Genomic DNA, 19,763 nt, shown 5'->3' on the forward strand with positions numbered 1-19,763 from the left:
GTAAATAATATGGCCATTGCCATGATCTATCCAATTCAAGCTATATGATTTGTATTTCTTTCTCTCTATCAACAAAATCTATAAAAGGCTTCGATTTGATGATTAATGATGGTTGTTGTCAGATGTTGTAATTGTGAGAAGCTATCTTACTTTATACCCAAGCTTGTTGGACATTTAACTGAATCGATAGATTTTTACATGTTTTTTCTAACAAAACAGAATTGTAGTGTTAAAAGCTAACAGTACGTAGGAGGTTTAACTGCATTAGATATTGTGTTTGGTCTGTACGTAGTTAGGTTGCAGTGGTTCTGTTCTATAATTAGCGTTAGTTTAGCTAGGTTTCTATTTCTATAATTAGCCAAGAGACAAATTAAATGCTATCCTTAAGCTTTTCCCCGAATTATACTACTGAATTAAATAACAAGCTCAACAATTAAGCAAATTTTAATTTAATTTGCTAGAGAACCTTTCTATTAATGGAAAAAATAAAGAAATCTAGTATATCTGTTTTTTTCCCCTTATGGTAACATCCTTTAGAAGTGTCCATCTCATGTACATATCTTCGTGAAGATTCCTATTCACCAATGTCAATTTTGATATTTATTTTTCAGAATCTCATAACCATAATATGCAATTATAGTAAGTAAATTAACACTTAAAATTTTATTTTTATCAAGATTTTATATCAGTATTTTGCACTTGAAGTATCAATAACTCCTTAACTAAAATATGTTTTACAACAACAAGTTTGATACTATAAAATATCTTTAATTTATGGTAAATATTCATCTTAAATACAGGCCTATCTTATAAATCAAATGATTAATTGATGAGTTTAACTACTGAAATTGAAAAGACAGAGAGGGTGAAGCTTAGAAAATAGATGGTGGTTCAGTCCAAACTAAAACACTGTTCAGTCATTAGGTCACATCTGGAGTTGTAGATCTTGGATTTCAATTTGGTTTATATGGCTAGAAAGCTAAGACATAGGCCTAAAACATTCATGAGAAATGCAAGACTCAATTTTACTATTTGAAAGTCCAAAATCTTAGCAACAACGAAGAAGCTTGAATCTGTCCTGCAGCCCGGACACTGTTAAGTGTTTAGTCCATATTTTGAATTCTAGAAGTCTACATAACCTTATTTTTTGGAAAGCTGAGACATTTTCCTAGAATTTTCATGAATTAAGTTTGTTGAAATTCTAATGTTAGCAATGAAGCTATCTTTTAGAAACATGACATTAGAGATCAATGTTTTCAATATTTGCAAGCAACCTGGAGATGATAATGATTTACAAAAAGTAGATTTTATTAAAGAATTGGTTTATGACCAACTTGAATCTATTTTAAGTAAAACAAAGTTAGACGAATATATAGATTTGCAAATGATTTATTCTCAAGATGAAATCGAGGACAAGAAAGGCACTGAAAATGTTGATATGAATCTTTTGTCAAGATTGACAATAGATTCAACATCCGACATCACATCAGTCAATGATTACTTTCCTGATAAATCTTTACTTTCTCTTAGTTCAATGCCTTGGTTTGCTAAAACTATCAGTTTTCTTACTTCAATATTTTTGCTAGTTTACTAGAGTACCGAAGACAAAGGAAAGTTTTTGAATGAAGTGAAAAACTTTTATTGGGATGAACCTTATTCAAATATTATCCTGATCAAATATTTCAAAGATACATTCCTAATAATGATGTAAGTAGTGTCATTAAATTTTGTTATTCTAAAGCATGTGGGGGTTATTTTTCATAAAAAAACAATTGTAAAAATCTTACATTGTGAATTTTATTGGCCCACCATGTTCAAAGACACATGTATGTTCTGCAAATCTTGTGAAAATGTCAAAAGTTAGGATTTATTTCAAAACATAAAGAGTCTTTAGATAATATTCTATTGACTTTTGGGACATATCCTAGTGGCGATGTGCATTATGTATTTCATGACTTATGACCTCATTTTTATAAAGAACATGGTTGGCATAGTCTTGAGAATCTGATTATAAAAGACCATGTTTGTTAGTTTTTAAGAAAACTGGATAGGAAGCTTATCCCCGACCCATAAAGGGCGTTTAAGCCATTCTTTTATGTAAAACCAAGAGAAGATATGAGCCACAATCACAAATACCCGTATATACACATGCTTTAAAAAAAGAATAAAAAATAATAAAGAAAGACAGTATGAGACTCCTATTGTCCTACATATAAGTGATATGATTGCATTTTGAATTTCTCATCTATAGAATCTTCTCTTTCTTCCCTTTATTTCTGCTTAACACATACATTCAACAGTTATAGAAGTGTATGGAAATGGAAGGTTCCTCAAGTCATCATATAAGAAATATTTATGTTTTTGGTGGATCCAATCCTGGGAAGGAAATGGAGTTTTTAGAATCAACAAATCATCTTGGTCAGGTACTAGTTGAGAGAAAGATTTATTTAGTGTATGGCGAAGGTAGCCTTGGGTTAATGGGGGAAGTGTCCATAGGTATATTTTTAGGAGGTAGTCAAGTTTTGGGGGTCGTCCCCAAAGCTTTAGCAAAAGGGGACATCATTGGAAAAATAATTAGAGAGGAACTACAGGCCTCCACAATGTGTGATCGAATGAATGCAATATTTAAATATGCTAATGTCTTCTTTTTCTTACCAGGTGGTCTAGGTATACTGGAAGAGATCTTTCAAATACAGTGTATGGTGATTCTTTTGATAAATGTCTAGAAAATTTGTCTTTGATCTTGAAAAGGTGCATTGAAACTAACCTTGTCTTAAACTATGGAAAGTGTTATTTTATGGTAGAACAAGGAATTGTTCTTGGGCATGTTGTGTCTTCACATGGATTAGAGATTGATAAAGCTAAAATAGATGTTATTTCATCATTGCCTTACCCCTCCTGCGTAAGGAAAATTCGTTCTTTTCTTGGCCATGCAGGTTTCTATCGACGCTTTATCAAAGATTTCTCGAAGATTACAGCACCTTTATGCAGACTATTAGCCAAAGAAGTGGATTTTGTGTTTGATCAAGCATGTAAAGATGCCTATAATGAGCTTAAAAAGCGTGTCACATCTGCCCTTATCATCCAACCACCAAATTAGAATGAGCCTTTTGAGATAATGTCTGATGCGAGTGACTTTATAATAGAGGCTGTCCTTGGGCAAGGAACAAGGAAGAATTTGCATGGTATAGCCTATGCTTCCTGTATATTGGACGGAGCACAATGCAATTACCATACAACTAAAAAGGAACTTTTTGCAGTGGTGTTTGCTCTTGAAAAATTCAGGTCATATCTACTTGGTACAAAAGTCATTGTTTTTATTGACCATCCAGCTTTAAGATATCTTTTGAAGAAGAAGGAGTCCAAACCAAGACTGATTAGGTGGATCTTGCTTTTACAAGAATTCGATCTTGAGATCAAAGACAAAAAAGGTGCCGAAAACCATGTGGCTGATCACTTGAGTCGACTAAGGACCGATGATATTCCAACTGAAACAATAAGAGAAACATTTCCTGATGAACAGTTGTATATGTTGCACTCCTCTACAAGACCATGGTATGCACTCCTCTACAAGACCATGGTATGCTGATTTGGTGAACTATTTAGTCACTAAAGAATTCCCTCCAGGTTTGTCTACATCCCAAAAGGACAAGTTACGAGCTGATGCTAAATATTATTTTTGGGATACTCCTTACTTGTGGAAATTTTGTGTGGATCAAGTAGTAAGGAGATGTGTACCACAGGATGAATTTCATTCTATTCTCACTTTTTGTCATTCTCATTCTTGTGGTGGGCATTTTGGAGCAAAAAGAACAGCCCACAAGGTACTTCAAAGTGGTTTCTATTGGCCTTCTATTTTTAAAGATGCATATCACTTCTGCAAATCATGTGAAAAATGCCAAAGAACAGGTAATATCACTCATAAAAATCAAATGCCTTTAACAAATATTCTTGTAAGTGAAATTTTTGATGTTTGGGGTATTGACTTTATGGGTCCATTTCCTTCTTCTTTTGGAAATCTTTATATTCTTCTTGCTGTTGATTATGTGTCCAAATGGATTGAGGCGAAAGCCACACGAACTAACGATGCTAAGGTTGTTTTAGATTTTGTCAGGACTCACATATTTGATAGGTTTGGCATCCCTAAAGCTATCATCAGTGATCGTGGCACTCATTTCTGCAATCGTTCCATGGAAGCATTGCTACGCAAATATCATGTGACTCATCGAACATCCACAGCATATCATCCGCAAACGAATGGCCAAGCTGAAATTTCCAATCGAGAAATCAAGTCCATTTTGGAGAAAACAGTGCAACCTAACCGACGAGATTGGAGTCTACGCCTTGGAGATGCACTTTGGGCTTATAGGACTGCTTATAAATCACCTATAGGAATGTCACCTTATAGAATGATTTATGGGAAAGCATGTCATCTACCGGTGGAGCTTGAACACAAAGCTTTTTGGGCCATTAAACAATGCAACATGGATTATGATGCTGCTGGGATTGCAAGAAAATTGCAACTGCAAGAGTTGGAAGAAATTCGAAATGATGCTTACGAGAATGCAAAAATTTACAAAGAAAAGACTAAGAATCTTCATGACCGAATGCTTACAAGAAAGGAATTTCATGTTGGAGACAAAGTCCTTCTTTATCATTCGCGTTTAAAACTTTTTCCTGGAAAATTGCGCTCTCGTTGGATTGGACCCTTTGTTGTTTCTAATATTTTTCCTTATGGTGCAGTTGAAATTACAAGTTTAGAAACCAGCAAAGTACTCAAGGTCAATGGACATCGTTTGAAACCTTTCTATGAAGGTTGGACGGCAGAACTCACCGCTTCTGTAGAGTTAGCTGAACCAATCTATGAAGAATGAGCATGCCACATGTCAAGCCAATGACATAAAACAAAAGCGCTTACTGGGAGGCCACCCAGCACAAAAAAAAATATATATCAGATTTGCTTTCTTTTTCCTTATCTTTTACTTTTTTGTATTTTAATTTATTTTCTGCCATTCTCTTATGTTCCTTTGCTTTTATTTCAACATTGAGGACAATGTTGTGTTTTAAGTGTGGGGGTATTGGGAGAATTTTTATTTTCTTATTTTAGTTTTCTTTGTTGTTCACAAAAAAAAAAAAATTATATTTGATCTTTTTAACTCCCATTGGTTTTTGAGAATATGAGTATTATGTATGAGAATTAATTGAGATAGATGAAGAGATAAATCAAATGAAAGAGTATGCATGCAAATTTTAAGGTTTAATTGGTTTAGGGATTGACTTTGAGAATATGCCATGTTGATTTTATAGTGTTATACCACTGCAAGTTTTTGAGCCTTCAAACATTGTATTCTTTGAGTGTGCATTCTTTCAATGATATGTATCTCTAGAACTTGCTTCATATCTTATTGAGATTATATTCCATTACAAATATACATGAAGATGATAAAGGCATTAGGAATTTCAATCACTTGAACCAAAAAAGCCAACCTAAAGCATATTATCCTTAGTGAGCCCCTTTTGAGCTTATTTATCTTTTCTTTATCCATGTATAAGCCTTAACTTTATATATGTTTTCCTTTTCCCCTGGCCAAGGATTAGTAGAGCATATACTTGTGATATTTCATGGAATTATGGTTGGAAATTATGTGAAAAGACAGAAGAAGTGATGCTTGATGAAAAGAAAGGCAAAATTACAAAAAAAGAAAAAGAAAAAAGAAAAAAAGACAGAAAAGTTCATTTATGTTCTTAAGATTTTATGTTGCAAAAGCTTAAAATCAAAAGCAGTTAAGCATTGGTGATTAAAGATGAAAAATTTATGAGCTTTGATGGAATATCTTGTTTGAAATATCATTTTTCGGAATGCTCTGAGAATGCAAGGACTTACAAAGAAAAGAGTAAGAGTCTTCATGATGGAAGGATTACAAGAAAAGAATTTAATGTTGGAGACAAAGTCCTTTATCATTCGGGTTTGAAACTTTTTCCTGAAAAGTTGCGCTCTTGTTGGATTGGACCCTTTATTGTTTCTAATATTTTTCCTTATGGTGTAGTTGAAATTACAAATTTAGAAACCAACAAAGTACTCAAGGTCAATGGGCATTGCTTGAAACCTCTTTATGAAGGTTGGATGGTAGAACTCACTGCTTCTGCGAAGTTAGCTAAACCAATCTATGAAGAATGAGCATGCAACACGTTGAGCTAATGACATAAAACAAAAGCGCTTATTGGGAGGCAACCTATCACACACAAAAAAAAAAAACAGACTTGCTTTCTTTTTCCCTAATCTTTCATTTTTCGTATTTTACTTTATTTTTGTCATTCTCCTATATTCCTTTTCTTTTATTTCAACATTGAGGACAATATTGTGTTTTAAGTGGAGGGGTATTGGGAGAATGTTGGTTTTCTTATTTTGGTTGTTTTTTTATTGTTCTAAAAAAAATTTTCTATGTTTGATCTTTTAAACTCTTATTGGTTTATGAGAATGTGAGTATTACATATAAGAATTAATTGAGATAGATGGAGATATGAATCGAATGAAGGAGTGTGCATGCAAGTTTTAAGGTTTAATTGGTTTAAGGATTGACTTTGAGAATATGCCATATTGACTTTATAGTATTATACCAATGCAAGCTTTTAAGCCTTCAACATTATATTCTTTGATTGTGTATTTTTTCAATGATATGTATCTTTAGAACTTGTTTTATGTCTTGTTGAGATTACATTCGCATTACATGTATACACAAAGATGATAAAGGCATTAGGAATTTTAACCACTTGAGCCAAAAAACCAACCTAAAGTATATTATCCTTAGTAAGCCCTTTTTGAGCTTGTTTATCTTTTCTTTGCTTTATCCATTTATAAGCCTTAACTTTATATATGTTTTCCTTTTCCCTTGGCCAATAATTAGTATATTTATCCATGTATAAGCCTTAACTTTATATATGTTTTCCTTTTCCCTTGGTCGAGAATTAGTACAACATATACTTGTGATATTTCATGGAATTATGGTTAGAAATTATGTGAAAAAAAAGAAGAAGTGATGCTTAATGAAAAGCTGGGCAAAATTGCAAAAAAGAAAAAGGAAAAGAAAAGGAAAAGGGAAAAAGAAAAAAGAAAAAAAAGAAAAAAAAAGAAAAAAGAAGTTCCTTAATGTTCTTAAGATTTTTTGTTGAAAAAGCTTGAAATCAAAAGAAGTTAAGCATTAGTGATTAAAGATGAAAACTTTATGTGCTTTGATGTAATATATTGTTTGAAACATCATTTTTTAGAATGCTTTATTTTCTTTGGTTATAACCTTTTCTTTTACTCTCTTTTACCTCACCTTAACCTTAGCTCCATTACAACAGGAAAATAAGACTTTTTGATTCATGTATTAGTTGTAATATGTTAGTAATAAAGATGAGATTGAAGAGCAAGCTTATGGTAGAACATATTTATTGATTGAATTTGAGAGATTTAAACACATAAGCCTTAAACATGTGAGTGTTAGAGTGTGTATCAATGAGAAGACCTATCACTTTGGCATGACATAGATTTCATTTAAATCCCAATGATTAATTGAGTTTAAAGTTTGCATGTAAATAAACTCATGAAAATTTATATTATTTATCCTTCTTAATTGTGTTCTTATTTGTAATGCATATATTCTTGGATATTGATGGGAGATTAGGAGATTAATCATAGTGATTTGATTTAATTTAACTTCAATTTGATTTTACCTATCCTTTCTCGAGGATGAGAAAGAGCTAAGTGTGGGGGTATTTGATGTAACGATATTATACGATAGTTTCACCCATATTTAAGTAGTGTTTTGCCTATGTTTTATATAAAATGCCTTGATATTCTTTGTTGCATGTTTTGAAGGTATTTTTGGATGAAAGACGCAAAAATGAGTAAATTTGAGGTAATTGGCAGATTTGACCTTCAATCGATTTTTTTTGCAGAGCGTGAGTTCTAGAGGTTAAAATGAAGTGATTTCAATGTAATTAAAAAGTTGACATTCATACCTTTCAAGACATCTAAGGCAAGAAAGTAAAATAAGAAAGAGCATGGAAATTGCAGCTTTCAAAGTCAAATCTTGCAATTTGCTAGTATTGACCTTCGACCATTCAGACTTGAATATCTGGAGCTGTAAAAGTCCAATTGATACAAACTTAATTTTTTTGGATTTCTGACTCAAAGGTGTATAAATGCTCAAAGTTTCAGCCAACAATGATGTCATATGAGGGAGATATAATTTTTTAAAAATGACAACTGAATTCTGCCAAAAAACAGGTTTCGTGAAGAAACGAGTCCAAATTTCATTTCGAAGTATCTAAATCAAATCCATGTTTTTAGTTCAGCAATTTAGCTCGTCTAAGTCAAAGCTTTAAGATCTTATGCAAGGCTATTTCTTCTTTTTTAGGAGAATAGTTATTGAAGTACTTAAATGTAAACTGTCTATTTAAGAGAGGATTATTTTGTAAAATAGAGACTAGGGTTTCCTAGGATATAAAAAGAATGAGAGAAGAGAAGGGGGGCAGCCACCCAAGAAGAGAAAAAATGCCCCTTCCTCTAAGAAACTAAAAATTATGCATTATTCCTTCTTTTTGATTAGTTGTTTAATAAACATGTAAGGCTAAACACTTTTTCTAGGTTGCAAGGACACGAAAACCTTCAGAGTTCAATAGCCATGAGACTTATTTTATCTTTTCTTTTCAGTTTATATGATGAATATGTGGGTTCACCTATACTTATTTTTTCTATGATTGTTTATTTTAATTGTTAGAGCGGACTCTAAGTTATTATTGTAGACAATCTATTGCTAAGTTTGATATCAAAACCGGAGTTGTGGTATATGAACTTGTGAAGCTACTGAGTTTAATAATTCTGATGGATCTAGCTATTAATATGAGAGAGAACATTCAATCAAATTAAACATAGACTGTGAACATTTATATTTTCTTGATTAATCAACTTATGAAGTTGTTAAAGCTGCCATTGAATTAAATTATTAGTGCGGATACTGTGGTTGTTTGGTGGTTAGGGTTAGTTATACGGCGGATCCATTAACTAACTAATGTTAAGAAGAGATAAATATTCAGAAAATAAATTGATGTTTTGTTTCCATGATTAGTTCTGATTTCTGTAGGTGGATGTGTGCTTGCGACTAAGGTTTATTCTCTTGATAATTTTCTGATTTTATTTAATTTTGTTTGATAGTTTTCTAATTTCTTTTGCTTTAGCCTAGATAGCGTCCAAAACCCCCATAAGTTGTATAACATCTAGCATAAAAATCTGACTTGAACCTTCTTCTTGGGATCGACCCCTTGCTTGCTTTATATTATCTTGTGTGTTGTGTTTTAAGTTAGGGTAATTAATTTGTGCAACCGCGACATTGCAACACCAAATGACCTCAATTGTTTTTTGTTAGAAAGTTGAGACAATTTTCTAAAACTTTCATGAATCAAGTCTATTCAAATTCTGATATTAGTAATGATTTTTTGTTTAGAAAAGAATATAAGGATTGTCGCTAAGTCAATGTATAGCCACCCATTCAACAATTAGTCAATAAATCAATAGTTCTCAATTTTGGTCTATAAAAGAAGGCACTTGTCATGCATTTAGGCATCTTGATTTTCAAATCAAGATCATTTTCTTGCTCTCTTTGTCTCTTTATATTTTTATAATGCTTAAGTTTTGTTTTCATTAATTTCTTGTTTATGCCTTTCATTTCCTCTACTATACTTATACAATCATGTTCTCCTCTTGTTTATCTATGTTTCTCCTATTTATAATGTTTAGCTAAGTTTATTATGTTAAAGTGAAAAGGTTACACTAATAGTGTAAGAATAAATATAGTATAAACTAAACATGGATTGTAATGTTTAATACTAACATGTTTTGTATTTATTATCTTACTCACTCTTAATACCTTGCTTGTTAAATGGTTAATATAGATTTGTGTTGAACAACCTTTGGTACAACAAATACTTGGTACTTTCATAGCCCAATTATATGGTATAATCGATACCTGTGTTATGAAAGGAACTTAATTTGTTGTTAACATAATTTATTACCATGAATACCTAACAACATTTACAAATATTGACATTACTCAAATAAGATAATTAATATAATTATGTTAATAAATTATAATCCGATTGGAACTTCTTTTGTGTGTGATTTCTAATTGAATAATAAAAAGAGTTTATATTATACTTATTTGAAATAACATTAGTGGATTAGCTAACCTAGATAACTTTTTATATTTGTTTAAATCCTTACATCAATATCATATCTCAAAGCTATTTTTAACTCCTTTTCTGTTATTATCTATTTCTTTATTTGTAGTTTATACAGTTAACTTCCCTATGGTTTGACCTCGGTCTTACCAGATTATTTATTACTTTGACACTCCTACATTTGAAAGAAGACATCAACTCTTTGATCATGTCATATAACATTCTCGATACTCGAAAATTATTATTTCCTACTTATTTCTATGATGAAATAAGTGTTAGCTATATCATGATAAAAAGTGAGTTGAAATCTTAATGATTTTCATATCTTGGTATACCAAATGGATTATAACAGAATAATTTTAATGAAAAATCTCTTATATAAGTGAGAAATGTGGTCGTTTCTTTGAGAATTTTGATAAATGATGAATTCTCTAAAACACTCATGGATCCAAGAGTTGTATAGGGCCAAAATAAATATAACAATGATAACTAAAGGAAATCTCTATGTAAAAAATTATATGAGTATTATTGTATTTGCTTTACATAAAAGGCTAAATAGTTCAAGACATCGTGCGTTCACTATTTAGCCGAGTAAATTCAATAATATTTCATTATGAGAGGTTCAAAATAAAAAACTACCTATCCTAGTCTAGTAATATATCAAATTAGTATCTTTCAATAAATTTTTAAATCATTTTCAAACTGGCGAGACAATTTCCATTAATGTGGGGGATTGTTAGAAATTTATTTTAATTAATATGATTTTTAAAAAAATATGAGTGAATAAAAAATTAATCTTAAAGAGCCCTTGATTTTTCTAGATTTAATTCTAAATTTATGATGGCTAATCAAATATTGATAATGATAAGAGTTAATTCTTATTAATTCTCTAATATTTTAACTTCTAAAATTAACTCTAAAAAGGGGGGTTTACATACTCTTCCTCATCTCATTTTTAGTGTGTTGGAATTTAAAGAGATATATTGCAAATATCCTAATTGCATAAGTGAGTAACAATAAAGTTTTAATGATAAAGAATTCATCATTGACAATAACAACAAAAGGCTCATTATTTTAAAGTAAATCCTATTAATTTCGAGAGGCATATTATAAACATTGAACAACAATATCAATTGCAAGTTTGTTTATATATTTAATATGCATGTTAAAGGTTTTTTTTTTCAGTGTTAAAAACATATTGGGCGTTAATTATACCTTTACATGCGTATAGTTTTAAATAGGTATAAATTCTATGCTATCCATGGATATTTTTTGTTTAACATGGATTTAAAATGATATCCTTGTTAGCTTTTCTGATATATTTTTACAAACTTTAATTTACACTAATTAATGAAAGCAGAAAAAGGGTCCATCTCCTCGATCGTAAACAGGTAGAGATTTTCAACTATCGGCAAGGTGATGGTTGTTGGAAGCCAGCAAAATTTAATTTTGCGTTGGTGCATACAGAGCTGATTTCATGATTATGCTGTTTTGCTCCAACGTAGTTTAAATTTATGTTTGACAAGCTAACTCTTTCACAGGGAACAGGATGGCTGCACTTGATGTTTACACCAACAACTGACGTGGATGTTCCTCTAACGTTCTGGTATCGAACATCACTGAGCTTTACCCTCGATGCCTGCAAAGAGAATTAAAGAAGGCAAGCTCTGATAAAACTGATATATTCTACTCCAACTCGTGATCCAAGGAGGAAAGCAGCTTGTTAAAGGGCTTGATATCATAGTAAAAGAAAACGAACCGATTCTTTGTTTCCATAAGATTGATCAATAATAATGGGGTTTTTAACTCTGTCCATGACGATATCCTGGAAAGGTATGCCTGAAGCTTGGCTTGGAGGTGATATTCCATATGTTTTTATTCTGATTCCATCGTCCGTTTTATTACATGTGCAGTTTTTCACAGTGATCCCTCCCACATCATCCTTATCCTGGTAATTTCCAAGGCTACCAATACTGTTATATATGGAAATGTAAATTACAAAGTAATTAGCTGCAGGCTGCTATACTAGTTAATTACAAATGCATAATTACTGACTTCAATTGAGTGAGTGCGTGCGTGCGTGCGCGTGTGTATATATATGCTGCTGGAACATTCAATACTTGAATACTAATTAGTTACCTGATACCATGTCCAGGGCCACAGATTACATTTCTGATGTGGACATCGGTGCATCCACGTATGATGCCAATGCAACCATCACCAGTGCCGATGACACTACTTGATACATACACTTGATTGGTTTTGCTGATATGTATTCCGTGAGTGTTGGGGCTGTCGAGAGGGGCAAATTGTAACAGTCCGGCAGCACATCACTAACCATTCTCAAACTGAAGCCGGGGAGAAAAGGAGGTGTGTTGGAGAAGACTTACCTGTAGCAAAGGGATAACATGAGCATGTGTATGGTCAAAGATTGGACAAGACAAGAATTACTTATGTGGAGGGCTGAGACAATGAAGTTCTAGCTGCTAATAGCTGGCAAGGGAGTAAGTTCAAAGGCAAACGACACTGTTTGGAAGAAGAAAAAAAATCCAAATACAAAACAGATAAATAAAATAGTTGTCAAGTCTATCTTTATTCTTAATTCTCAACTAACCGAGAATTACAATAAAAAAAGGAGGAAGGGGCTACAGATAGGAAAAAAATTGCTTTGAAGCAAATCTTATTCACCCAGAGGCCTGAGCTACCTTGAAGCTGTCCAGAAATTTAGATTAGGGTTTATCATTATTGCATCGTTCTTTCAATTCGAGTTCTTTAAAATATTTCCTTTCAGTTGTTATTTCAATTTCCCCAACTTTTTTTTTACTTGTAAGGCTTAGGTCCAAGAAAAGCTATAATAAGAATTTCTAGCATTTTTCCTTTAATTACCAAGACCATTCCAAGTGGTATCAAAGCCATGATTCTCGGATGGCTGAAGGAACAAGAGTTTCACAATTGATAGAAACTGTATCAGGATGAAACAACAACAGGAGACACAGCAACAAAACCAGCAGAATCAATGGTAAAAATTGGAAGACATAGTGCAACAGTTGAGAAATATGTTTGCCATGATGGATCAGATGACTAAGGCCCAAGGAAAAAGGCCCATGGGCTCCCCTCCTAATTCTCCCACCAGGTCAGTTAATAAAAATCTAAGGCATGAGGTAGTACCATAGGAAAGAATTCAACAGGTTCAGCTCAAGTCAATCCGGTTAGAGTTTCCCCAGTTTAATAGAGATGACTTTATTGGTTGGGTATACAAGGCCAATCAATTCTTTAACTTTCACAACACTCTAGCTCAACACAGTCTGTTTACAGCCAGTTTTCACATGGAAGGAAAGGCCATAATATGTTATCAAGAACTAAAAGAGACCAGAATTCTCACCAGTTAGGAGGCCCTCCAAATTTGTTTCAGATGATCATCTTATGATGACCTAATGAAAGCACTCATAAGTATCAAACAAACATCAACAGTAGAGCTCTACAAAACCCAATTCGAGATGCTTTCGAATCGAGTTAGAGGGCTGTCTGACTCTTACAAGCTCAACTATTTCATAGGAGGATTGAAGGAGGAGATAAAAATAGGAGTCAGAATGCTGAGCCCTCATAATTTAGTGGATGCTTATAGACTAGCAAGGATGTAGGAGGAAAATCTGACAATTATAAGGAAGTCCTGGAGGCCTAGTGTTATGGGGTTTCAAGGCCAAAACCTAACACCAACTCAGCCCAAGGTTGAAAATAAACTAGTTCTGATACAGAGACTCACTCCAGCACAGATGAAGGAAAAAAGAGACAAGGGGCTTTGCTTTAAATATGACAGGAAATAGGGACCTGACCATAGGTGTGGAGGACTAAGGATATCCTTGATACAGGAAGTAAAGGAAGAGGTGGAGGAGAAAAATTGTGTCCCTAAAGATCTGATTGATTTGGGGGAACCTTAGGAAAAAGGTAAGGAGAGAATCAACATATCCCTTTATGCAATCATAGGGAGTCCCAATCCTAAAATTATAAGGGTGGAAGTGAAGCTGAGTGGCCATAACTTCGTGGCCTTAATTGATACAGGAAGTACACATAATTTCATACATCCCAGGGTAGTAAGAAAGGTAGGGATGAAAGTTTTAAAACACAAGCCTATTGGGGTGAATATTGCAGATGGTTTCCAGCTATGGAGTGAGGGAAGCTGCTCAGATAAAAAAGCTTATTCAAGAATTGTTAGCAATGGGTACCATAAGACCCAGCCAAAGCCCCTTTTCATCGCCAATCCTCCTAGTTAGGAAGGATGATGGGTCATGAAGAATATGTGTTGACTATCATACCCTTAACAAGGAAACTGTGAAAGACAAGTTTCCCATACCAGTTGTGGAAGAACTACTAGATGAGCTTCATGGTTCTCAGATTTTTTCCAAGCTAGACCTTCGGTCAAGCTTTCACCAGATCAAAATGAAGGAAAAAGATGTCCCCAAAACAGCTTTTAGGACTCATGAAGGGCACTATGAATTTTTGGTGATGCCTTTCGGCCTCACAAATGCCCCTTCCACTTTTCAAGGTTTGATGAATGATATTTTTCAACTTTATCTTAGAAAATTTATACTGGTTTTCTTCGACGACATTCCAGTCTACAGTTATAATATGGAAGAGCATTAGAGACATCTAAGGATGGTATTTGGGACTCTGGTACAACATAAGTTATTTTCCAAATAGTCCAAATGTAAATTTATAAGCAGTGAAATTGAATATTTGGGGCATATTGTATCAGGTCAGGGAGTGCATGTTGACCCCAGCAAAATGGAGTCAATGATCAAGTGGCCTAGACCAAACACACTCAAATCACTAAGGGGTTTTTTAGAGTTAATAATCTACTACCACAGATTCATCCGAGGTTATAAGGTGATTGCTGGTCCATTAACTGGACTATTGAAAAAAAGGGCTTTCAAATGGGATTCGTAAGCAGAACAAGCCTTTGAACAATTAAAACAGGCCGTATCAACCCCCAGTCCTAGCACTACTAGATTTCAACCAAAGTTTTATAATAGAGTATGATGCCTTAGGTATAGAACTCGGTGCTATGTTAATGCAAGGAGGCAGACCCATTTCTTATTTCAGTAAGAGTCTAAAGGGGAGGGAACTATCACTATCCACTTATGAGAAGGAATTCCTAGTATTAGTCACTACTGTTCAGAAGTGGAGGCCTTACCTTTTGGGCTAAGCCTTTAAGGTTAAGATGGATCAACAAAGCCTTAAGTATTTATTGGAGCAGCGAGTTGGAACACCTACACAACAGAAATGGTTATCTAAATTGATTGGATATGACTTTGTGGTCAAGTTTCAAGCAGGAAAGGAGAACCTAGTAGCTGATGCACTCTTTAGATAGGAGGACACCACAGAAAAAGGTACATTATGGGCTATTTCTACCCCAATTGTTAACTGGGCTGATCAATTAAAAGATAGCTATAAAACTGATTCGGAAATTCAAGCTATCATGCAATAACTAGACCAAGAAACCATAAGCTCCTTGAAATATCATTTTAGGGGAGAGATACCATACTACAAACAAAGAGTCTACATAAGTCAATCCAGCCCTATAAAAACAACCATCCTGAATTATATTCATGATAGCCCATCCTCGAGACACACGGGCTTTAAGAGAACACTAAAAAGGGCCAGGAGAGATTTGTTTTGGGTAGGAATGAAATCAGATATACAAACCTATATCAAATAGTGTGAAGTCTGTTAGAGAGCAAAAGGAGAAAACACAAAACCCTCAGGACTCTTATAGCCTTTACCTATACCCACCAGACCATGGTCATCCATATCTATGGATTTTATAGAGGGGTTACCAAAATCTAATCAATACTCAGTAATTATGGTAGTTGTGGATAGGTTTACCAAATATGTACATTTTATTCCTATATCCTACCCCTACAACGCATCAAAAATTGCCAATCTGTTCTCACAGAATGTAATGAAACTGTATGGTTTCCCAGACAATATAGTATCAGACAGAGATCCTACCTTTACTAGCAATTTTTGGGGAGAGTTATTCCAAATTGAAGGGGTTAAGCTGCTGATGTCAACAACATACCACCCCCAAACCGACGGTCAGACAAAGGCAACCAACAAAACATTGGAAGGGTATTTGAGATGCCATGTAGGTGATAACCCGAAGGGCTAGTCTAATTGGCTAACAATGGCCGAATATTGTTACAATACCAGCTACCACACATCCCTCAAATCTACCTCGTTTGAAGTAACCTACGGCTACCCGCCCCCAAGCCTCACATATTATATTCCTGGGTCAATAAAAAATCAAGTAGTAGAGGAACAATTACAACACAGGATAGAACAGATTGCAGAAATTAAACACAACTTAACTCAAGCTCAGGAGAGACAATAGAAACAAGCAGATAAAGTCAGAAAAGAGACCTAGTTCAAAGAAGGGGAATGGGTTTACCTTCGACTCCAACCATTCAGACAGTCCAGCATGCCAAGAAATAAAAATGAGAAGTTAACATATAAATACTTCGGGTCATTTAAAATCTTAAAAAAAAGTGGGAGAAGTGGCTTACCAGTTAGATCTTCCCAAGGAAGCCCAAATCCATAGCACGTTCCACATCTCGCTACTGAAGAAATGGGTTGGGAAAGGAACATTCCTGAGCCGAAGCTACCCACTCTCGAACCTAAGATGAATTCACAACGACAATCGGTAGAGATAGTGGAGCGAAGAAGTCAAATCTCAAGGAGGAAGACGACGGAAGAAGTGCTGTTAAGATGGGAAGGACAACCTGAAGAAGATGTCGTGTGGGTTGAAGAAGATTGGTTAAAAGGTTCTTACCCTCACCTTGAGGGCAAGGTTTTTAAGGGGGAGGGAGTTGTAACAGTCTGGCAGCATAGCACAAACCATTCTCAAACTAAAGCCGGGGAGAAAAAAAGGAGGCATGTTGGAGAATACTTACTTGCAGCAAAGGGAGAAGGTGAGCACGTGTATGGTCAAAGATTGGACAAGAATTACTTATATGGAGGGCTGAGATGATGAAGCTCCTGTGGCTGACAGCTGGCAAGGGAGTAAATTCAAAGGCAAACGACACCATTTCGAAGAAGAAAAAGAGTCCAAATACAAAACAGATAAATAAAACAGCTGTGTCTATTTTTATTCTTAATTCTCAACTAACTGAGAATTACAATAAAAAAAGGAGGAAGAGGCTGCAGATAGGAAGAAAATTGCTTTGAAGCAAATTTCATTCACCTAAGAGGCCTGGGCTATCTCAAAGCTGTCTAAAAATTTAGATTAGGGTTTATCATTATTGCATCGTTCTTTCAATTCAAGTTCTTTAAAATATTTTCTTTTAGTAGCTATTTTAATTTCCCCAGCTTTTTTTACCTGTAAGGCTCAGGTTCAAGAAAAGCTATAATAAGAATTTCTAGCATTTTTCCCTTAATTACCAAGACCATTCCACAAATATAGCAAGATTTTTGGCCTTGGTGTTCTGTGACAGGACGATGGATATGCGGAAACCCATTGGATTCATAGAGGTGATCTGTCTTATAATCCCATTGACTACATGGTTAAGTTTTATAGACTGCGCCACAAATAATTAAATAAAAAAGGAAAGATGAATCATTATGAAATTGCAATTAATCCCATATTCTCTAATTACTAATTAGTAAGTGCATGTATGTCAATATCATTTTGTTACTTACACTAGGGAACTTGGCACCGCCGTCGCCGACATCGTATTTCCAGACAGCATTGCCTTGGCCATCAACAGTGCCTGTACCAGTAACCAGCAAGCCATTGATGTTTTCAAACAAGATCCAGAAATCTTCTTCGTACGTGCTAGGGTCTGGTACAGCTTTCAGAGTTCCTGCAATTTGAACCTTAATGGGTGCTGGACCTTGGCATGGTCCCTGAAAGATAGTTGCCCCTATCAAGAAGGTTCCCTTGGGGAAAAGTAGCCTTGCCTTTCCCCTATAATTGCATGCAGCCTTCCATGCTCGGATGAAAGACTGCGAAGACCAAACCCACAACCTAATCAATTTCACCATAATTTCTTTACGAGAAAATCAAGGGCAAATTCAGATATATACGCCTCTAATATACTATACGCCCCCCCCCCCCACAAATCAAATGTGGATTTCTTTTAACAGATAATTAAATACATGCCTCTAATATACTATTAATGCCATGAACACTTACGATCCAAAATACTAAACCAGCTTACCGGCGCGTTATCCTCTCTTCCACGATGTGCTCCATAACGTAACACGTTAAACACCTTCTCATTGGGATCATTCCTGTCGGCACGTCCATGGTGCCCCAGAACCTTTGAAACAAAGGAGGCCGCTATAATGCACAAAATAAGTGAGGCATTTGCCGGGATTTCCATGTAAATAATATGGCCATTGCCATGATCTATCCAATTCAAGCTATATGATTTGTATTTCTTTCTCTCTATCAACAAAATCTATAAAAGGCTTCGATTTGATGATTAATGATGGTTGTTGTCAGATGTTGTAATTGTGAGAAGCTATCTTACTTTATACCCAAGCTTGTTGGACATTTAACTGAATCGATAGATTTTTACATGTTTTTTCTAACAAAACAGAATTGTAGTGTTAAAAGCTAACAGTACGTAGGAGGTTTAACTGCATTAGATATTGTGTTTGGTCTGTACGTAGTTAGGTTGCAGTGGTTCTGTTCTATAATTAGCGTTAGTTTAGCTAGGTTTCTATTTCTATAATTAGCCAAGAGACAAATTAAATGCTATCCTTAAGCTTTTCCCCGAATTATACTACTGAATTAAATAACAAGCTCAACAATTAAGCAAATTTTAATTTAATTTGCTAGAGAACCTTTCTATTAATGGAAAAAATAAAAGAAATCTAGTATATCTGTTTTTTTCCCCTTATGGTAACATCCTTTAGAAGTGTCCATGTACATATCTTCGTGAAGATTCCTATTCACCAATGTCAATTTTGATATTTATTTTTCAGAATCTCATAACCATAATATGCAATTATAGTAAGTAAATTAACACTTAAAAATTTATTTTTATCAAGATTTTATATCAGTATTTTGCACTTAAAGTATCAATAACTCCTTAACTAAAATATGTTTTACAATAACAAGTTTGATACTATAAAATATCTTTAATTTATGGTAAATATTCATCTTAAATACAGGCCTATCTTATAAATCAAATGATTAATTGATGAGTTTAACTACTGAAATTGAAAAGACAGAAAAGGTGAAGCTTAGAAAATAGATGGTGGTTCAGTCCAAATTAAAACACTATTCAGTCATTAGGTCACATCTGGAGTTGTAGATCTTGGATTTCAATTTGGTTTATATGGCTAGAAAGCTAAGACATAGGCCTAAAACATTCATGAGAAATGCAAGACTCAATTTTACTATTTGGAAGTCCAAAATCTTAGCAACAACGAAGAAGCTTGAATCTGTCCTGCAGCCCGGACACTGTTAAATGTTTAGTCCATATTTTGAATTCTAGAAGTCTACATAACCTTATTTTTTGGAAAGCTGAGACATT

The 19,763-nt window shown here is 34.1% G+C and overlaps 1 protein-coding gene across 1 annotated transcript; it reads right to left on the bottom strand.

Moving 5' to 3' along the window:
- Positions 1-11,428: 11,428 nt before the first annotated feature.
- Positions 11,429-18,602, bottom strand: LOC105115391 (exopolygalacturonase clone GBGE184-like). Its single transcript, XM_011012263.1, has 7 exons — positions 18,438-18,602; positions 17,917-18,222; positions 17,659-17,795; positions 16,670-16,942; positions 12,361-12,513; positions 11,981-12,194; positions 11,429-11,860 (listed from the first exon to the last, which is right to left on the bottom strand). The coding sequence occupies exons 1-7, from the start codon at positions 18,600-18,602 to the stop codon at positions 11,627-11,629; spliced, it is 1,482 nt and encodes a 493-aa protein (XP_011010565.1). The 3' UTR covers positions 11,429-11,626.
- Positions 18,603-19,763: the final 1,161 nt, after the last annotated feature.

Source organism: Populus euphratica, unplaced genomic scaffold, assembly GCF_000495115.2.
Source record: "Populus euphratica unplaced genomic scaffold, PopEup_1.0 scaffold906.1, whole genome shotgun sequence".
Lineage (NCBI taxonomy): Eukaryota > Viridiplantae > Streptophyta > Magnoliopsida > Malpighiales > Salicaceae > Populus > Populus euphratica.